The 19927-nt window shown below is 43.8% G+C and overlaps 1 protein-coding gene across 9 annotated transcripts in view; it reads right to left on the bottom strand.

Moving 5' to 3' along the window:
- Positions 1–19927, bottom strand: part of NCOA1 (nuclear receptor coactivator 1) — a 353900-nt gene that overhangs the window by 116690 nt on the left and 217283 nt on the right. For all 9 annotated transcript variants that reach the window (XM_048516939.1, XM_048516949.1, XM_048516888.1 and 6 more), the window contains one exon: positions 4205–4310. In XM_048516939.1, the coding sequence (XP_048372896.1) occupies positions 4205–4293 (89 nt within the window). In that variant the 5' untranslated portion in view covers positions 4294–4310. The remainder of the gene's footprint in view (positions 1–4204; positions 4311–19927) is intronic.

The raw sequence follows: 19927 nt of genomic DNA, 5'->3' as shown, positions 1-19927 counted from the left end.
GTACTTGAAGAACTGTTTGTTGCTAGTCTTGATGTTACGCAGCCATGTGTTCCCTCATAATCCTTTTTTGCCTCCCCTACAGCTAACTTGCTTCTCTTTTTCCACCCTTTGTGTTCTCTCTGGGATTCTTCCTCAGTTAAGTTTGGACTTCCATTTTCTAAAAGACATCTTTTTTTTCCTGATAATTTCCTCAACCTCCCTTGTTAACCATGGTGGCTTTCTTTTGGACTGGTAGCTGCGCTTTCCTAACCTAAGCGGAACACATTCCAGCTGAGCTTTTAAGACTGTGTTTTTTAAATAACCTCCAAGCACCTTGGACATTTTTGACTCTCTTGATTTTCTCCTTTCAGCTTCCTGGCGCACTATCCCCCCTCTATCTTTGAGAAATTTCCCTTTCTGAAGGCGAATGTAACTACATTAGTAGTTGTCACTTGTTCGCATGCAGAGATACTGAATCTGACAGCATTGTGGTCGCTGTTCCCTATCGGCTCAACAACACTGGACTTCCCAGCATCTCAGGTCCTGGGTCCCACATAGAATTAGATCTAGGATCACATCTCCCCTGGTTGGTTCTACAACCATCTGCTCTAAGCCACAGTCATTTAGCATATCCAGGAATGTTCTCTCCTTACTATGACCTGAACATGCATTTTTCCAGTTTATGTGGGGATAGTTAAAATTGCCCATTACCCAGTATGTTTGGCCACGATTCAGAGGACCATGAAAAACTGTATCTGCTCCCGAGAACTCACAGGATACGGAGCAAAAAGTACAATCGGAATGTCATTTTAGAACTTGCTTGAGTGCTAGAAGGAGGATCCTTCCTACCACAGCAAGGTTATCCTACTTCTAGCTCACACTGTGGCTGTGGGAATATGCAGCGAAACCAAACTTGAAGCACATAATTATAACTGTACAGAACCCCTAACACTGAAGACAGAAGAAAGGTGAATCATCATTGCTGGAAAGGGCAATTATTTTACCTGCAAAAAGTTTTCATGTTCTGTGAAATGGGTTCAGTGCCAGAAAACCTGCGTGTCAGATTCTAACCTAGACTTATCTTACCTTTACAGGATAAGTATGTCAACCGTGAATGGCTAATGCGCTGTGACATCACTTGGGAGCAAGAAAAACCTTACTTTTTCAAATCTGGAAATTCTCATGCACAGAACTTCTTACTGTGAGTTTTCAAGAGTTGTCGAGAGTATGTACACACAAAGAAACCTGATGGAACTTTCTTTACAGGCAGAAGCCTGTACAGTGCAATCCTATGCACAGTTTAAAAAGGTAAAGTTTCCCCTTCAGTCGTGTCTGACCCTGGGGTACCACTGCGAGCAGTGATTTTATAGGCAAGCCGCTTGTGTGGGGTAGTTTGCCGTTTCTTTACCTCCTAGCTATGAGCTAGGTACTCATTTACCGACCAAGAAATGGATGGATGGATTGATGACTGAGTTGATCATGAGCCAGCTGCCAGGATATCTGACCCAAAGGGGGCTCGAACTCCTGACCGTGTGAGTGGCAGTGCAAGCACTTAACCACTACGTCACACGGCTCCTATGCACAGTTATGCAACTCTAAATCATTAGCCTTAGACTGGAGCAACTCTGCAAAGGATTGCATAGTTGGTTGCATAGATAATTGTTTGGTCATTAATAATGCTCAGAAGTATGCCAGCATGTATTTAGCTGGAGAAAACATATCCAACAGAAAGAAGTGCAGATAAACTGGGTGTATTTCCTCTGTACTATAAGCTATTATAAAACTTAATCACATGGGTATTAATGGCTTATTAATTTACTTAACAAATAGAGTCCGGTGGAGTAAATAACTGCACACATTTGCTATGTGCATTCTGGTCAAGCTCCTGAAATCAAATTCTGAAAGAAATTAGATTCTGGACCATCAGCAATAGCATGGAATGAAGACCAAATAAATTCAAACCCTAAGTTTTGGAGAAATTTGTGTAGGGAGGATTTCAAATGCATCTCTACTGTCAAGGTGATACAAGCTACCCAGAGCTTTTGGTGTCTGAATTAAAAATAATAAACACCGGGCCTACTACCCAGATATTTATTTATTTACTCCGTATCTACCACACCTTCTTCTAGTGGGGACTCAGAGCAGCTTACACTGTTCTCCCATATTTTATCATCACAACCATGCTAAAGGCAAGCTACGATGAGTGTTTGATCGCCCCAAGGTCACCCAGCAGGTTTTCACAGCACAGTGGGGATTCAAACCTGGGTCTCCTACATTCCAGTCAGACGCTCTAACCACTACACCATATTGGCTACATACCTTTTTAATGAGAGCCGGTACGGTGTAGTGGTAAAAAGTGTCAGACTAGGATCTGGGAAGCCCAGGTTCAAATGCTCCACTCTGCCATGGAAGCTTGCTGGGTGACCTCAGGCCAGTCCTACACACTCAGCCTAACCTACCTCACAGGATTGTTGAGGGGACAAAACTGAGGAGAGGAGAACAATGTAAGCCACTTTGGAGCTCAGCTGGGGAGGAAGGCAGGAAATAAAACAAATACATACACAAAATAATTTGATCAAAATGTGATTGATTTATCTAAACCAGGGGTCTGCAAACTGTGGCTTTCCAGATGTTCATGGACTACACTTCCCGTCAGACCTGCCACTTGGCCATGCTGGCAGGGGCTGATGGGAATTGTAGTCCATGAACATCTGGAGAGCCACAGTTTGCAGACCCCTGACCAATAGTCCCCAACTTTTTTGAGCCTGCAGGAACATTTGGAATTCTGACACAGCATAGCGGACACATCAGCAAAATGGCTGTTACAAAATGGCTGCTGCAGGAGGTAGAGCCAGCCACAAAATTATTACCATAGCTTAACCACTGCCATAGCATAACACAGTATAGATCCTTGAGCTGTGGTAACAACTGCTGCCAAAGCAACATTTAAAACAATCTGCACCACCAATCAAAATCTCTGATATACAATTAGAAGCCTTGCTAGGAAAAAGCCCCACCTTGGCCCCACCTACTTCCTGAAAGCTCTTGGCAGGTGCCAGAAAAGTTGTCGGTGGGTGCAGTGGCACCCACAGGCACCACGTTGGGAACCCTGACCTAAACCATGACATGACTAAACATCATAGCCCTAGTTAAAATTTGGTCCTTGCATGAGATGAACTTTCAGAGATTTCCACTACTCATCTATGGTGGAAGTGAAATTATTACTACTTAATAAAAAAAAAGAGAATGCTGTAACCCTATAGCAGTGATGGCGAACCTATGGCACGGGTGCCAGAGGTGGCACTCAGAGCCGTCTCTGTGGGCACTCGCAAACAGAGTCCCCCCCCCACCCCCCCACACATCTAGGCTGGCCTGGGCTGCTGGGCTCAATTATTAGCATTAAACCTAAGACCTAGTTTTGGGGAAGCAGTGCAGGTAACCCTGTTAAACGCTGTTAAACGCTGTTAAACTGATTTTCATGTGAAGAACTAAAGCACAATCCTTTACCTGGAAGTAAGCTCGGTTGCTGGCAATGGGGCTTGCTTCTGAGTAAACCCTCCTAGGGTTGTGATTCACCCATTGGAAGAGTTGCACGGTTGCTTCAAAGCAAAGCCACTGACTACCACCAAGCTTACTCCCTAGTAATGCACGCCTAGAAACGTTTTTTCTAAACTAAAACCTCAGTATTCAGGTTAAATTGCCGTGTTGGCACTTTGCAATAAATAAGTGGGTTTTGGGTTGCAATTTGGGCACTCGGTCTCAAAGAGGTTCGCCATCACTGCCCTATAGAAACAATCACATCTAAGGCTTTAATTAGGACTGAGAGTTTAGGATGTGATTTAAGCACTACATTTAACTGGAGTGTATGTGTGCGCATGTGTGTGTGTGTGAATGTGTGTGTGTGTGTGTGTTTGGCTTTGTAATCTGATCAGCCGTAGATAACGGGCTGAGCTAGAAGCCTGAATTCATAAATAAATTAGAACTGTTTCAACAAGCGGCCACCAGTTGCTCACCAAGAATCGGAGCAGCAGATGGAGAGTTATGTTCCATCTTCCATAGCAGCTACTCAAAACACACAGAGCCAAACCCTGGTGGGAAGTGTGAACTTATCTGAGTGGATAAAATCTGTTCCCATCTGCTCGTGCGTAATCAGAATGTTATAAGGACAAGACAACACCCCCTCCCCACACACCCGGAAGGAACAAAGCTGCAAAACCATACATACCTCTGGGCTAAGCCTTCACACGGCGATCCCTTCCTCTTCTGGGAATCTGGGTTAGCCAAGTCCGTCGGATTGTTCCCAAGGCCACTCATGTTGAGTCAGTTCACACCTGAGGAAGAGTGAGAAAAAAAGAGTAAGGAAGGCAAGAGCACAAGATAACAAGCAATTCGCCCCCAGCAGATTCAGGAAGCGTAATTCAAGTCATCCGGCGAATAGGAAAGGAGGAGGCTACTGTCCAACAGTGTCATTTCTTTTTCAACAGCTCAAAAAACCCCATCCCACACAAATTAGGCCATTAAATCCAGATTACAATGCACCAATTTGCAGGAAACGGTAGCAAAGATATATGCCACCATAAAGTCCTTGCAGAGAAAATAATCCTAGAGTGCCCAATCAATCTGGGGGGGGGGGGGGAACTGGGGGGGGGGAACCTCCCAAATAATCCGTTTGGTCCAGAATGAAAACCATCCACTACATAGCCCCAAGGAATGTTGCGTCAACCTGGTTTGACACTGGCTGTTGTCCTCTTGTATCAAGTTACAACCGCACACAAATTCTCAGATTAAGTTTTCAAAAGGTGGTGCCTTCAATAAACAACACATTTTAATTTTTTAAAATGGGTTAGAAAGACTATACAAAAATACCACCTTATTAATACTCCTATTCATTTGAGTTTTCACAGAGAGATCCCACCAACACCTTGCCAGTGGGACATTTGTGCAGGTGGTGAATCCATCCCGAGCAACTGACCCTACAGGGACTAAGACTTCAGTTTCAAATATGTTCAATTTGCAAGAAAATCCTGGTGCCTTCAGTGGAAACCACTGCCATTAAGTGAGATCAGGATTATAGTCTGCCCTTGTTATTAACAGCAGATAGAACCACTCCTTTAACTTTTGCAATGTGCAAGGAAATAGACTCCATGCTTTCAGCTCTGACATGTAACATTTCAGATCACGCAGTCATTCTAAAACGATTCCTTATGCAGCATCCCGTCACATGTTTGCCAACGCTTGAGTCACTGTTGTCAAGATGAAAGCATTTGCTCAGAGTCAGAGATCTTCCTAGCAGTAGTACCACTGCAAATCGATACCACACCTTTTGTGCCAGTGGCAGTGGAAACCACGATCGGCTGTCCTAATTCACAAGGGCTAATGAGGGGAGAACAAGAGAACCATCGGTCAGGAACCAGCAGACTACCAGGATGACTGCAAATCTAATTTTATTTTATTTGAAGCGGGAAATGATGCCAAAACTAATGCAGTCGGGGGAAAATCCTGGCTCTAGAAATCTGAAGCTGCAAAACTCATCTACTCGGGGTACAAGAACTGCACATTTATTTTAGACTAAACTTTCCCTTGCTGCTCACCCATTTCCTTCAAAACTTTCCACTGCGCTTAACCCACTGCTTGTTTATATCCTTGGCTCCTCTTCAAGAAAATTTAAATTCACACCAAAAATTATTACACCAATATGAAAACTTTTGGCTGGGCTCTTGCAGGCCGCAAAATCATCCAAGCAAGTCTTGAAACATCATTAATGAATGCAAGGCCCCTTTGTTCGAAAGGAGTAGTTTTTCAGGATCAGGGCCACAAAATAACTGCCCCCCCCCCCCAACCTCACCCAAAATCTAATTTTGAGAGAAGACAAGAAGATTGACCTTGTCACAACTGCCCGTAAGTACAATAAAATACAGGGAAGTTATGAACAGAACTGCAGGCTAGCTGAAATCTTTGGCTCCATTCATACCCTTGATGTAATAGATTCAGGGCTGCTGCTTTTTTTTCAAAAAAAAAATTGTAAATCCAGTTTATTTTGCAACAGTCCTCGCCAGCACGGTCAAGCCAAAAACAATTTAAACCATCCTAAAAATAACTCTGACGGTTCATTGGAAAGGAGGCCTGAGACTGAAGGTGATGACGACTCAATCTGATGATGTGGCTTCAGGAGGGGAGGAATCAGTCGGGTGTTCACGGTTTTGCGCACCGATGGTCCATGAGCTGCCCTTGTTCCACATGCCCTGCTCTTAGGATACAGGGTTACAACTGACCAGACATCTGGTTCTTAAGAGCAATAGAAGGGATTTTTTTTAAAAAAAAGAGAGAGAAAGGAGGCTAAAATGGTTTATCATCCAATTGCCTGGAACAATATTTATGCTTGCTAGCTTGAAACCCATGATGATCTAGTAGACACAGTGTTTATGGTACATGTGGCTAGAAGGCCTGGAATCAGGCATAATTTACTGAGTAGCCTCAGGCAAATCTTATTCTGTCTTTGCTCCTCAGGAGCCAAGAACGAAAGAGATCTGTTCCTTCAGGCATACATTGGGTCCTGTTCTAGCCCAGCCAATGAGAAATATACAGATAGGGACAAGGGATAGACCAGGTGAGGTGAGCAAAGAGGTGTTGCAGAACCCCTTGATTATGGGTATATGGGGCATGTGAATAAGAAACCCTTTCTTCCACAGATCTTTCCTTTCATACAGGGCTCCCCAAACCTTTTTATGGGTTGAACACGGAGGACATATCTAGGTTGCTCCAGGTAAGAAAGCTCACCTGTTGTAATTCAGGTACTCCGATCTGCCTTACATTCAGAAACTCTCAGAAGCTGAGCAAGAAAGAAATGTCCTGGCTCCAGTTTGGTTTTGGTCCCTCTAACCTCCCTCCTTTGTTCCCCAGAGTTACCACCACAGGTTGGTTTTTTTCCCCAAGTAAATTTTATTTTGTCAAAAAAACTACAGCAAAGAAAGACAGTTAACAATAATAGCAGTAGGGATATTTTTAAAAATTAACTAGAATGGATCTGCATTTATGATCTTATAAAATAAATCAATGCAGATGCACTTATTATTGAACATAAAAAAGATTTGAGAGAGAGAGAGAGAGAGAGAGAGAGAGAGAGAGAGAGAGAGAGAGAGATTAACGAAAACAAAAGGGGCGGGAGGCTATTTCCAAGAGCACAACAGCTCACTCACACAGCTGATTCTGGATTTTTTTCATAACTAGTAGGTCTAAAATCCAGACTCTTCCAACTCACCTGCCAAATTCAAGGTCCCCAATATTTGGGGAGACGAGAGCTAAGAAAAACTTGCTTTGCAGCCGACAAAATAGCCCCTATCAGCAATGTGTAGTCTGGGAGCTCACAAAGGCTCAACCAGCTTGAAATGCCATTCCATTGTCCCTTCAGAGTTGCCACTATAGGTTGAAGAGCACTTGTCTTTGTAATGGACAAACAACCCAACAGTTTCACACATGCTGCATAATACACTTTCAGTCCACTTTCAACATACTTTAAAGGTCGTTTGCAAGTGATTTTGCTGTTTCACACAGTACAATCTAACTGCAAAGTGCATCGAAAGTGGATTGAAAGTACATTACTCAGGGTGTGAGAAAGAACCCAAAAACGGTTACTGAGAATCCTGGAATTGTCAGCAGGGACCCTTTGGCACGGTTTCTCCTGAGATGCTTGAAACTACTGCTGAAGATTATCCAACCATTACTGGTGGTCACTTGAAAAGTCTGCAGCCGTAGGGAGGGACCTATACCACATTAGTTCCAGCAGTAGATCAGGGTGAAACTGTTAGCTCAAACAGCTATTCCTGCATCCACAGGCAGCAAAACATTCCTATTTGGGCCACTGTGATTTATTGTTCCAGTTGCCATCATCAAAATGGCTTCCATCTGTGCAAATGTAGGCAGAGTCTCAATTAAAAGTAATTAAAAGCACACTTAGCAAGCCAAGAGGACACATCTAGACTGCTTCCCCCCCAGGCACTTCACTGTTTGCCAACTCAAGTGCTTGGGATTGAAATCTGGATTTTTCAATTTTTGCAGGTTACCAAGAACTGAAAACACCTGTTGATGCAGCAAGACAGGAGATCTTGTACAACCCGGTAAGTAACAGCCAGAGAAGGCAGAGCTCTGACTTGGGTTTGTAACGGGAATTTTCTGTTTTGACCTTCCATTAACTGGAAGGCATCAATAGTCTATGTGAAATTATCCACATCAGTTCTTAGCCAAGGGAAACAAGTTCAAAGCTGCCTGGGGGTGGAGTGTGGAAAGGGAGAGAATCCAGATCCATCTGTGACTGGATGAGTAAAGGGCGCCTGCTTTCAAGACAAACTGCTCGTGTTTTCATCTCACCTGTTTCACGCAACCCTATTCCAGCAACCAGAGAATGCAGGTTTTGCTCAGCATAATAGGACACTGATCCTTGACTGGCAGTTCTCAAGCTGCTACCTCATTATGGCAGCTTCCTGATTAGAATCAAAAGCAGGTTCCCATAATCCTCTAAACCAATGTTGCTGTTATCTTCCCCCAGGCTGAGCATTATGGAGATGCTGACAGATGGAGCTACTGGCACCATTATACTGTACAACACCTAGGAAACAATAATCTAGTCTATCTTTACAACTGCACTGTCCAAAGGGTGCCTTTCTCAGAAGCAGCACGCGACAAGAACCAAAACATAAACCTACAGTTCTGCTTTTAACGAGAATCTACACTGTGTATCTTCCCACACTTCAGAACAGAAGTTCCCATCGTGCCACCCTAGGGCACCTGGTATTGTGTTTCCTGGTCTCTGCTTTCTGACTCATTTCCTGACCCCTTCCACATTCTTTCTTCATCCCTTTTCAAGTTTCCTGCTTCTCGTTGTCCACCTTCATGTTCTTTCTAGTCTTTATTGTCACTTTTCACTCTCCTCCCTTTTCTGATAGCTGTTCCCCTTCCTGGAGTCTTTCTATCCTTTACCCTACTGGATTTCTCCAGCTGGCTTTGACAGACAGCAGGGAGGATGGAGAGCTTTTGGTGGTGGTGGTGGTGGTGATTTTGGAGAAAGAGCCAAGTTCCAGCTGCTCCCCCAAAATCTGGCCTGAAGCTACAGAATAAATGGTAACAGGTGCCTGAACTCATGGTTTAATTCACTGTCTTTATGGGTGTGTGTATTTGACTGAAACTACTGTGTATCAATAACTCTGGCACCAGCTGAAAGGTGAGGCAGGAAATGAGAGGCTCAGTGACTACAAGGCAGAGGGAATGGAGTATTTATACTTCCTCTGTCTCAGTCAGAGAAACCCACCTCACCTTCCAAGCACCTGCCACATACAAAATAATTCCTCACACACCCAAAACAAAATCCACCATACACAATATTGGCTTTAACTGATCTCTGTTATCAGGGTCCCAGATCCCACAAAGACTTAAAAAATGGCAACCCACCATAATTTATTTCTCAAGCGGATTCCACATGGGCCAAAAACAGCAGTTTGAAAACGGTGTAAAAGGGTTTACATCGTTTTCACAGCTCTGTTTTTGGCCCATGTGGAATCCGCCTCAGCCACACGTATTAAGAAGCACAGGTAATTAAGCTATTACCGATCATTTTCTTTACTCCCTTCAAAAACTGAAGCAGTTTCCACTACACAAATATTTAATTAATTTAATTTTAAAAGTCTATATGGAGAAGGAAACTGAGAAATATCAAATAGGCACTTTCTGATAAATATAAGCACAAATACATTTATAAGGGCACATTCTCCACATCCCTAGATAAACAAAAACTTTCTAGTCCCCCCCATGGCAGTCATTTTGTTGTGGCGCTTCTACTCTCTCTCAAAACTCCAAAGTACCTACAGGCTCAAAGCTGGTAGCATTTCCTTGAAAAGAACCATGAAGGCGAAACAAACTTGTCAGCCTTCAAATATATATATTTTAAACCCAGCACCTTAACCCATACTCCACACTGGCTTTCAGGATACAGTTAAGATTACTGTATATTTAACATGGAAGGGGCTCTTGCCTCAGGCACCAAAATCTCGTACGCATGGGCTGTTTCTTCCAGAAAATGACCGTCTGGAAGGACCTCCCTTTTATTGTTTGCAATGCTGTTGACAGCAAACTGGGGCTTGGAGGAGATGAACAGTGCAGTTGGGAAGTCCAAGAAAATTAGTACTGGTTTTACTACTAAGTTCCACATTCCAAAATTACTCGTCCAGGGCCAGGATCTCCAAAGAAGAGGCAATACCTGTGCAATGACAGCCATCAATGAGTGTGAAAAACACTCCTGATAGGAACCTCAAGCTTTCTCATCTCAAGAGCAAATCCTCTACACAGATGTCTGCCTATCTGGCTTCAGCCTTGCAGGCTTAATTGGCTGGTATTTACCAAGTACTTATGATCCACTTGGGGAAAGGTGCTACAGGAGTGAGAAGTATGAAAATTATTAGCTGCCAAGCTAGTGCAGAAGGACAAGGTCCTGCTCAGCAACCAGCCGGGAAGGTGCTCAAATTTTACACATCACAAGTACTATGAAACACCAGCAGCAACCACTCATTCCATGTAGCAATTTGTTCCCTGGGATTTGCTATCCGACACCCTGTATCCTTCATGCCCAAGTAGCCAAGTCTACAACTGCAACCAGATACTGAAAACCACCATGCCTGTCCATTGCACAGCTGCTTCCAACATTTGATCACAGTTCAAGAGGAGACCATAACATGTACTCCATGACAATAGCCAAGTGGGAAGCAAGACAGCCTGAAGATAGTCTAGTAAGCAGACTATCCAGTAAGCAGAGGTCTCAACCAAACTGCTCCATACTAAGCACTGAATCCACCCCAGGCAGGACACAAAATGACCAAGGCACACATACATGTAGAGCAGGGGTAGGGAACCTGCGGCTCTCCAGATGTTCAGGAACTACAATTCCCATCAGCCCCTACCAGCATGGCCAATTGGCCATGCTGACAGAGGCTGATGGGAATTGTAGTTCCTGAACATCTGGAGAGCCGCAGGTTCCCTACCCCTGATGTAGAGGATGCAAAGCCACTAACGGTGCAAGACTCTGACCCATACCCAGACCAGTGAGAGCCTGATCCCAGCTACTTCTCATTTCAATCACTCAGTGGACTTGAACAAACTTAAGACCTTTCTCAACAGAGGCATAGCAAGGGGGGAAAGCGCCCGGTGCACTGGTGCGTCCTCCGCCCCACCCTTGCCACACCCCCACAGGGGCACATGCCCGGTGTTTCGCACACACCCCTCCCTGTCCCCTTGGAGCTACGCCTCTGTTTCTCAATACGGATAAGAGAGGTAAAGCATTTTGCACTCTCAAAACAGAGGACCATGAAGTGATTACTAAAGAGTACCTGTTTCCCCATTCCACTCAACGTTCAGTAACTAGGAAAAGAAGACAAGAAAATATATCTACAAAACAGTTAATGCAAACTCACTTCTCAAAAACACACACCATCATTTGGAAAGGCCACCAACTGCCTTCAATATAAATAAAAAAGGCCCAGAAATCCTCTCCAGGAAGAGACTGGTGGCTGTCAATGTAATGTAAGCAACAAATAAAGCCAACAAGTACAATGTAAGGGACAAGAAAAGCATCTCAGAATAGTTATGACCAGCTGTCAACCCAAAATGATGAATATCTTGAGGTTTGTTTTTCTGGAAGGTGGAAAAGTAGAAATGAAAGGCTTAAAACAGATTGGTGATAAGTCGCTATGAATTGTTACAAGAAAAGTAATGCCCAGAATTTCCCCAGGGGTGGAAGAGAATATTGGTTGAGAGAGTACCTAGCTGAGTGATGACTTGCAGCTGAATCAGGTGGGAAAGTGTGTTGTTTTTCCAGCCTGCACTACATTCAGACTGCAGGTGAGGGAACACGTTTGACTGCTCTCTCATCCATAAAGCTCCCTCAAATCTAACACCATACTGAATAATTTCCCTATATTGCTTCACTGTACACAAACCATATGTGTTTTGATGGATTGAGACAATATGGAGGTAGTGGATATGGCATTGCTGGGGCAGAGTGCAGCAGCTCGCCACTTGATTGGAGTAGGTTTATTGAAGCATATCATACCAGTACTGATCAGTACCAGTACTGATGTTTTCAACTTGTAAAGCTCCTGAACTGAATTGGCCAACAACACAGAAGAAGAGCTAGTTTATACTCCACTTTTTCTCTGCTGTAAGAAATCTCACCTTCCCTTCTCTCTCCCCTCCCTCCCGCAAACAGGCACTTTGTGAGGTAGGTGAGTCTAAGAGAGTTCTGAAAGAACTGTGACTAGCCCAAGGTCATCCAGCAAGCTTCAGCTGGAAGCTCAGGGAAATTAAACCTGCCTGTCCAGTTTAGAGTCCACAGCTCTTAACCACTACACAAAACTGGCTCACAGCCATAACAGGATAGCTACGCATAGGATAACATTTTCACAGTTTAAAAATGGTGGCTTTGGGGGTGGGGCTTAGGTGAAGATATAGCCAATGTCACAAGGACATTCTTCTCCCTCTCTTGTTCTAGTAGGGATCCCCCATCAGACTGATTGGTGATGGGTTCACAATTTACTGAAGAAAGTACTTCTTCACAGAGTGTTTAATTAACTTAGGCTCGTTCCGCATATGCAGAATAATGCACTTTCAAACTGCTTTCAGTGCACTTTGAAGCTGTGCGGAATAGCAAAATCCACTTGCAAACAATTGTGAAAGTGGTTTGAAAACGCATTATTTTGCGTGTGCGGAAGGGGCCTTATGGAGCTCTCTCACAACCACAATCAGTGGTGGTGCCTCCTAGCTTAAGTGAGAACTACAGGATATTTATTTTTATTGAGTCCAGGTTCTCCAGACCAGCCTTCCTTTTCCAGCAGCCATACAACAGTTGCAAGGAACGTTGTCTTACACATCTTTGCAGTGGTGGGATTCAGCAGGTTCACACCACTTCGGCAGAACTGGTTGTTAAAATGGTGCTTGTAAACAGCCAGTTGTTAAATTATTTGAATCCCACCACTGCATCTTTGGCATCCCAATTTGGCTTGGGACCATGGTATTGGGGGGAGGGGGGAAGAGACTCCTGCTTTCCCTTTTATGCTGTTTTTCCAAACCAAAACAGTCCAAGGGAAGTTACCGGTCCTATTATGGAGCTACGCAGGAGGGGATTCCAGACCTGACTTGTTAAAAACTGATTGTGTAACCTGGCCCTTAGACAGCTTTCTAAAAAAGGGCCATACAAATTCATCAAGGTCAGGTCTATTGATGGCTATTAGCATGGAAACTAAATGGAATCTCTGAATTCAGAAGCAATATGCTAATGAATGCCAAGTGCTGGTAGGGGCGACTGTAAGGAGATGGCCATCATTTTCATGTCCTATTTACAAGGAACCCACCTAGCCATTGTAAATGAAACAGATGGACATTTGTCAAGTCCATCACAGCAGTTTGGGTGTGTTTAATTTACCAAATTACTCAAGCAGCACAGAATTTGGAGATTTGACCACACTGACAAAATTGCTACCCATTCTCAATTCTATACTCAGAGACCTCTTTGAACAATAAAAAAAGTCCATGTGCTCTAGCGAGGCTTTCAGAGAAACTCTCTTCCACCTGGATCTTTCCACATTCACTTCTGGAGCTCTGCAATACTCACAGTTAATTATTAGCAACACTGTACGTCAATTCAAATGCTTCCTGCTAAAACACCCTTTCTTGAAGGCGCTCCTATCATTTCCCCAGAAGGTAACTGTTCATGAGATGATCCTCAAATCTGTCTCAACGAATCAAAAATGGTCTGCATTGAAAGGGATGGCATTAAATGTACCTTCCTGGCTGGAAAAAAAGAAGAACTGATGTGACTACTAAAATAATATTACTGGAGATGAACGCAAAAAAACCCAGCTTCTTTTTCCAGCAGAAATTTAAAAGTTAGCGTTAACAACTGATCAGCTCGCACATATTTGCTCTTCATATTAAGATCTTCGTTCTGGAAGTCTGCCTTTCAAGTGGTGTCCGACACAAGTCAATGAAGTCAGAGAGAGGTGAATGTTTCAGCAATGAGACGAGGAATCTACCTTGATGGGAAAGGTTGCTAAAATAGAGTCAGCAGGCACGGATGGAAAAGTCCACTGTTGGGGCATCAGGGACGCCGGTTCTCATCTCCATCTTTAGGCCACAGCAAAGCACCATTTAACTCATAGCACTGGGTTTAGAACCCCCCCCCCCCCCGGCACATTGTGGCTGATGGTGAAGGTATAGTATTTATCCTTTCACAGTAAGTGGGGCTCTATCAAACATTATGAACAAAAACAGAACAAGATTGGTCCCTGCCCATAAGGGACTTTACAGTCTGACCTGAATCTGAACTGCTGAGAATAAGAGGGGCAAAAGGAAGCAGTTCTTCCATCTTTTTGCCCGTGTTTTGCCTTGGACAATGACTTATTAGCCACATTTCTGCACCCAGGACCTTTCTTGCTTTACAGATCCCACTATTATTAAAAAGCATTATTTTAGTCACAACCCCAGCTACTGTGTTCTTTGTTTAAGCTTCACTCATTCTGACTATACACCCCACGCATGGGCGGCATAAACTTTCTGTCATCTCATCCCCCTCTCTCTTTGCAGGCTGCATTTGCTTCATCTTTTCCATTGCTCAGACACGGAAAGGGATGAGAGAAAGGCAGGGATGCAATTAACCCATAATAGGGAAAAGATGTATTGCTAAAAATATTTAGCAAGTAATTTCGTCTGAGGTTACAAGGTCGCCTTAATACAAAATCAGACCCACATTGACTGATGTAGACTAGGGCTGCCTACTGTTTTCAGATTTCAGATTAGCCTGTGCACTCCAACACATGCCAGCTGGGTGACCTTGGGCTAGTCACAGTTCTTCTGAGCTCTCTCAGCCCCACCCACCTCACAGGGTGTTTGTTGTGAGGGGGGAAGGGCAAGGAGTTTGTAAGCCCCTTTGAGTCTCCTATAGGAGAGAAAGGGGGGATATAAATCCAACTCTTCTTCTACTACTACTACTACTACTGCTGCTGCTGCTGCTGCTGTCATCTGTTATTTGTGGCCTTTGGACCAGAGGTCTTTCTCATCCTTCCTGCCTGAGACTAGGGATCCTCTGCACACAAATCAGGTGCTCTCATCGAAGATCATGAGAAGGATCTGGCCTGTGCCATCTGCATAGGAACCAAAGACTGGAAATTAGTTTGGGTATAAAACTAGAACTGGCCAATTTTCCTAGGAAAAGGAAGCTCTTGAATCTGGGTCAGCATTACCACATACAGACAACTGAACACAATCAAACTTCACATTAACATTCTGGAATGCAAACGAAGGGCATGTCCAATAAGCCAAGCACAGAGTGATCCAGCCATGGTGTCATCCACAGAATAAAAATAAGAACAGAACAAAAAATGTATTTTGATGAAATACAAAGTTGTATAAATGAGGAAAAAAAGCTGGACTGGCAACATCCCTTGCATACATTAGTGCATTGGAGAGAATTCTGACAAAACACTATAATGTAACTGCAATTGACATATGATAAATGCCTAGATCTCCAATGAGGTATCATAAATTGGATTTATTTTGACTTAAAACTGCATACCTTGGTTTCAAATCTGGAGATATTTTTTTTTTTAAAAATCCATTTCCTGAAACATTTATTGTTGCAGAATCAAAGAGTTTGAAATTATTATAAACATAGTGTCTCTGTGAAAGAAAAACACCTCTTTACTCATTAAGACATCATTGGGAATTCAAATCTACTTCTTTTCAACATCTGTTTCCCTTCAGCATGCCACATGGTTTCATTATCATAAAGCTGTGCTAATGGAAATGACACTAGACTTATAAATAGGGAAGCAGCATCAAACACATGCTTTTGCTGTTTACAAAAAATACTGCCCACCTGGTTGCTCGTCGAGTTGAAAATCCAGTCTCTTTTGCTGCATTCTTTTCCCACCTCAGACACCTTTTCCACTAATACAAGCTGGTTCTATAGGATGTAGTTGGTTATCCCATCTGTGGCTTTCATATTAAAACAGCAACACTCCTTCCCAACATCAGGCATTAATTCTTTCCAGTACAGCCCAGACAAGAATACCAACAGCTCATTAAAAAGGGGCTAGTAGATATGCCTGATAGTATCTTGGCTGGACCACCCATCCAAAGGCTCCAGGCCAAGATGTTCTGAGGTGTTGCAAGAACTAGCTCAAGTCATCTCGGTGCCTGAGGCATAAAATGTAGATTGGTCACACATATCTCCTACTCACATGCTGACTGTATTCAAGCTTTGGTTTATGACAAAAAATGACCCAGGAAACACAGAGTTGCACTTACCTGTTACTGTAGTTCATCGAGTGGTTTTCTGTGAAGGCACACATTGGGACAGCACTTGCACAGGGCCTTCCACTGAAAAATTTGAAAGCTTTCTGTCTGCTCTGCAGCTCTGAAGAGCACTCACTCCCCATTCCTGCTCAATGGTCACATGATGGAAGGGGCAGGAGTGCTAGTCCCTCAGTTCTCCTACCGCCACCACATCCAAACAAGGAAGACCTGGGAAGTTAATTGCAGTGCAGTAAAAAATATCAGCCCAGGACAGGGGTGGTGGGGGTGGTGAATCCCACTTGATGAACTACAGTTACAGGTAAGTGCAACTCTGTATTTTGTTGTTGTGGGTATTCCACACTGGGAAACTAACAAAACTTGAGTAGGTTGGCGGTGGGTGTGAGGCTGTCTATCTGACTAAGGCATGCAGAACTACTTTGCCTACTCCACCCTCTCCGTAGGAATCAACGTCCACCAAATAGTGTCAAAAGAAGGAAGTCAGGGAAGACCATGTGGCCACCCTGTAAATGTCCAAATGTGTGTCGGACTCAGAGAAAACTGGCAATAAAGATAGAGCCAAATGATAGCTCAGCTTTACTATCCTCAAAATGCTATTGTCATCATCAGTGACTTCCCAAAATGAAAACAAGTTGTAATCAACTTGAAAACAAGTTGAAAACAACATGTAATCAGGAGGCAGAAGTCTTTCCTCCAGGTTGATTCCCAGGAAGAGACTTCCCTGATTTCTTCCCCTTTTGGTAAGGGGTAAACATTTGGCATAGGGTTGAAGAAAGGCAGGGCAGCTTTGATTCTGCCACGAAGCATTACAGAGAGGCCGCTTGTACTGCCACCATTTAAATGAATTGTGAGGGAAATACCTCCACTTGTTATCTTGGGCTTAGGGTGAAATTCCTAAAGTCCATAACATGGACATCACTGACGGATTTTGTGGAGCTGAAAGTATGTCTAGCAGTGTTAGTTTGCTGTTTGCTGAAGCTGAACCCCTTCAAGGGGAGTCTCCTGGGCAAGTGGTTTAGGCTGGTTTGGCAATGAGCCAATAGGAGGCACACTGCTCTCAGAAATGTAGCATTACCATACTGCCCTGGCATAGCTGGGGGAAGTGCTTACTCACAGGTAACCCTGCCCGCATGCCAGCCTAAAGGGTGATGCCAGCATTGCAGAGACGGAGAGACCATTCTCTGGCAATAGCCAAATCTATCTACAAAAATTGTTTTCTGGTTCTCATGCTCTCAGCCTGCTTGCCACATCAGCACATTTTCAGCAGAACAGCCAAGGAAAAATATGTCAACACGATACTGAATGGATACTCATTTCCAGCCACAAGAAGACTCCTGATGTCATTGCCTCCCCTAATTATCTTAACCCAGGTACTCCCTTCTGTAACTAACTTCTTCTGACCACCTTACAATGCACTCTATTGTCTCTCAAACTATCCATCTGGACACCTCCCAAAGATTGTCCTGACAACTCCAGAGGTAGTCCTTCACCCTACAAAAATCCTACCTTCCAAAGGACCAATTGCCCAGTGCCATTGACACCTTTCCATCTTTGTAACTCTGCCCTACATGTTGCACACCCCTACAACCAGACGCTGGCCATTTGGCTCTGAACCCTGGATCTTCCTCACTTCCTGATCAGATCATATTACCCATATATCCCATACCCTTTTTCTATTCCAAATCTATTTTCAACCCTATCTATATCTTAGGAACTCTGTGTGTGAATGTTTGCTGAATTGAATCAAATGATTGTGAACCCTTTATCCCTACGATTAAAACTGTCAATTTTGAATTATATGTGGATTTTCTTCTGAGAGATGATCTTCGTATAAACCAGTATTAAAGATTCCTTACCCAGCCTCTCCCAACATTAATAAGCAGTCTGCTCTAAGCTAATATTCCCCACCTTATTGAGAGACTGTGTCTGCACTTTGGGTAACATTAGCTACCTTCATTTTCAAGGAAGCAACTGAACCAACAAGGTCAAGTACCCTCCATATCTGGAGGGGAAGATCAGCTAGTATCCCTGTTATGGGATGGGTCAGGAAAGATGCAGTAACAGCCAATACAATAAGAACACTGTCACCTGGCATGAAGGCATCTGGTGCCCCAGGTGGGACAGACTGGACTGAGAAGGTCAGACTTTTAGCTATCCAGACCAGGTTCTCCAAGAGCAATGCTAATCACCTGAGGTGAAGACATGGGTTATCCTCCAATTGAGTCCTCGGGCCAGGTCTGGAAGATGAAGCCCATCAGCGTCTCTGTGCCAGTTAAAGGTTCCGATGAACCTTGGCGCCAAGCCACTAGGTTACAACACTAGGTTGGCATAAAACAGCTAGGTGGAAAGCATTTTACCCATGTCTTTTTCTCCTCCGATCTTAAGCTTCTTAAGCTAGTACCATGATCTGCTGGGAAAACTACAGGAAATGATTGAAGTCCTTGCCCTCCCTCAAAAGCTGTCCCTGACAACAGTTTGGTGGTGGAAAGTGCCGTCAAGTTGCAGGTGACTTATGGTGGCCCTGTAGGCGTTTCAAGGCAAGAGATGAACAGAGGTGGTTTGCCAGCATCTTCTTTTGCACAGCAAATCTGGACTACCTTGGGGGTCTCCCATGTCAGTACTAACCAGGGCTGTCATTTAGTTTCTGAGACATGCCAAAATCAGATAAAACTGGACCATCCAGGTCAGGGCAATACTAATTTACCTCCTCCCCCAAACACACGCACACGCACACGCGCACACGCACGCACACACACACGCACGCACACACACGCACACACACACGAATTCTTTCAGAAATGTATTTATGGATTTCCCAGTTTCTCTTTTAGTGTGGTCCTTAGTTTTGACCCGCTGTACAAGCAAAAAGGTACAATTTCTGTCCAGCTGCCACCACTATGCATGTATCTTCCCTCAGCACTGGACTAACTTCCAGTTCTCCAAAGCTAAGAGGAAAGTTCTAGCGCAGTTTTTTAAAAAATGCCTAAATCTATGCAATCCTAACAGAGAAAAAGCTACTCTTGTCTCCTGGCAGCAAAAGTGGCCTTTTTGCACAAGAAAGAGCACCGCGGGACGCTGTACTTATCTTCTTCAACCTGAACAGGGCATGCAGAGGCAATCACAAAGCAACAGAAAAGAGGCCTATATTTCTCTTTTGACCACCAGAAATAACTGATCCAGCTGGAGAAGGGCATGTCCACTTCTTATGCTGATATGCTAATAATTATTAGAATGCTACTTATTACTAAGGGGGGGGGGGGTTGTTGCTGACTTTCTACAGGATAGCAGGCAACTGACAAACTGACCCCTGAAATAAGAACATTTGTGTGGGCAAAGCAGATTGAAGCTTCTCAATTTGGGGTCAACTGCAAATGTAATGAATAGTCCCTCCACCCCCTCAACCAGATCATTTATAAAAATATTTAAAAGTACCAAGTCCAGAACCAAGCCCTGTGGCACCCACTAGACACCACCCAGATGAAATGCCATTGACAATTATGCTTTGAGAGCAGTCCTCCAACCATTCCCATTTCATCTAAATATCCTAGAGTCTAGTCTGCAGTTCTCCACCTTAGCTATCAGAGCATCATGCGGGACCCTG

Source organism: Sphaerodactylus townsendi, linkage group LG01 (assembly GCF_021028975.2).
Source record: "Sphaerodactylus townsendi isolate TG3544 linkage group LG01, MPM_Stown_v2.3, whole genome shotgun sequence".
NCBI classification, from domain to species: Eukaryota; Metazoa; Chordata; class Lepidosauria; order Squamata; family Sphaerodactylidae; genus Sphaerodactylus; species Sphaerodactylus townsendi.
The sequence above is the reverse complement of the archived record's forward strand: the minus strand, read 5'-3'. Positions and strand labels throughout refer to the sequence as shown.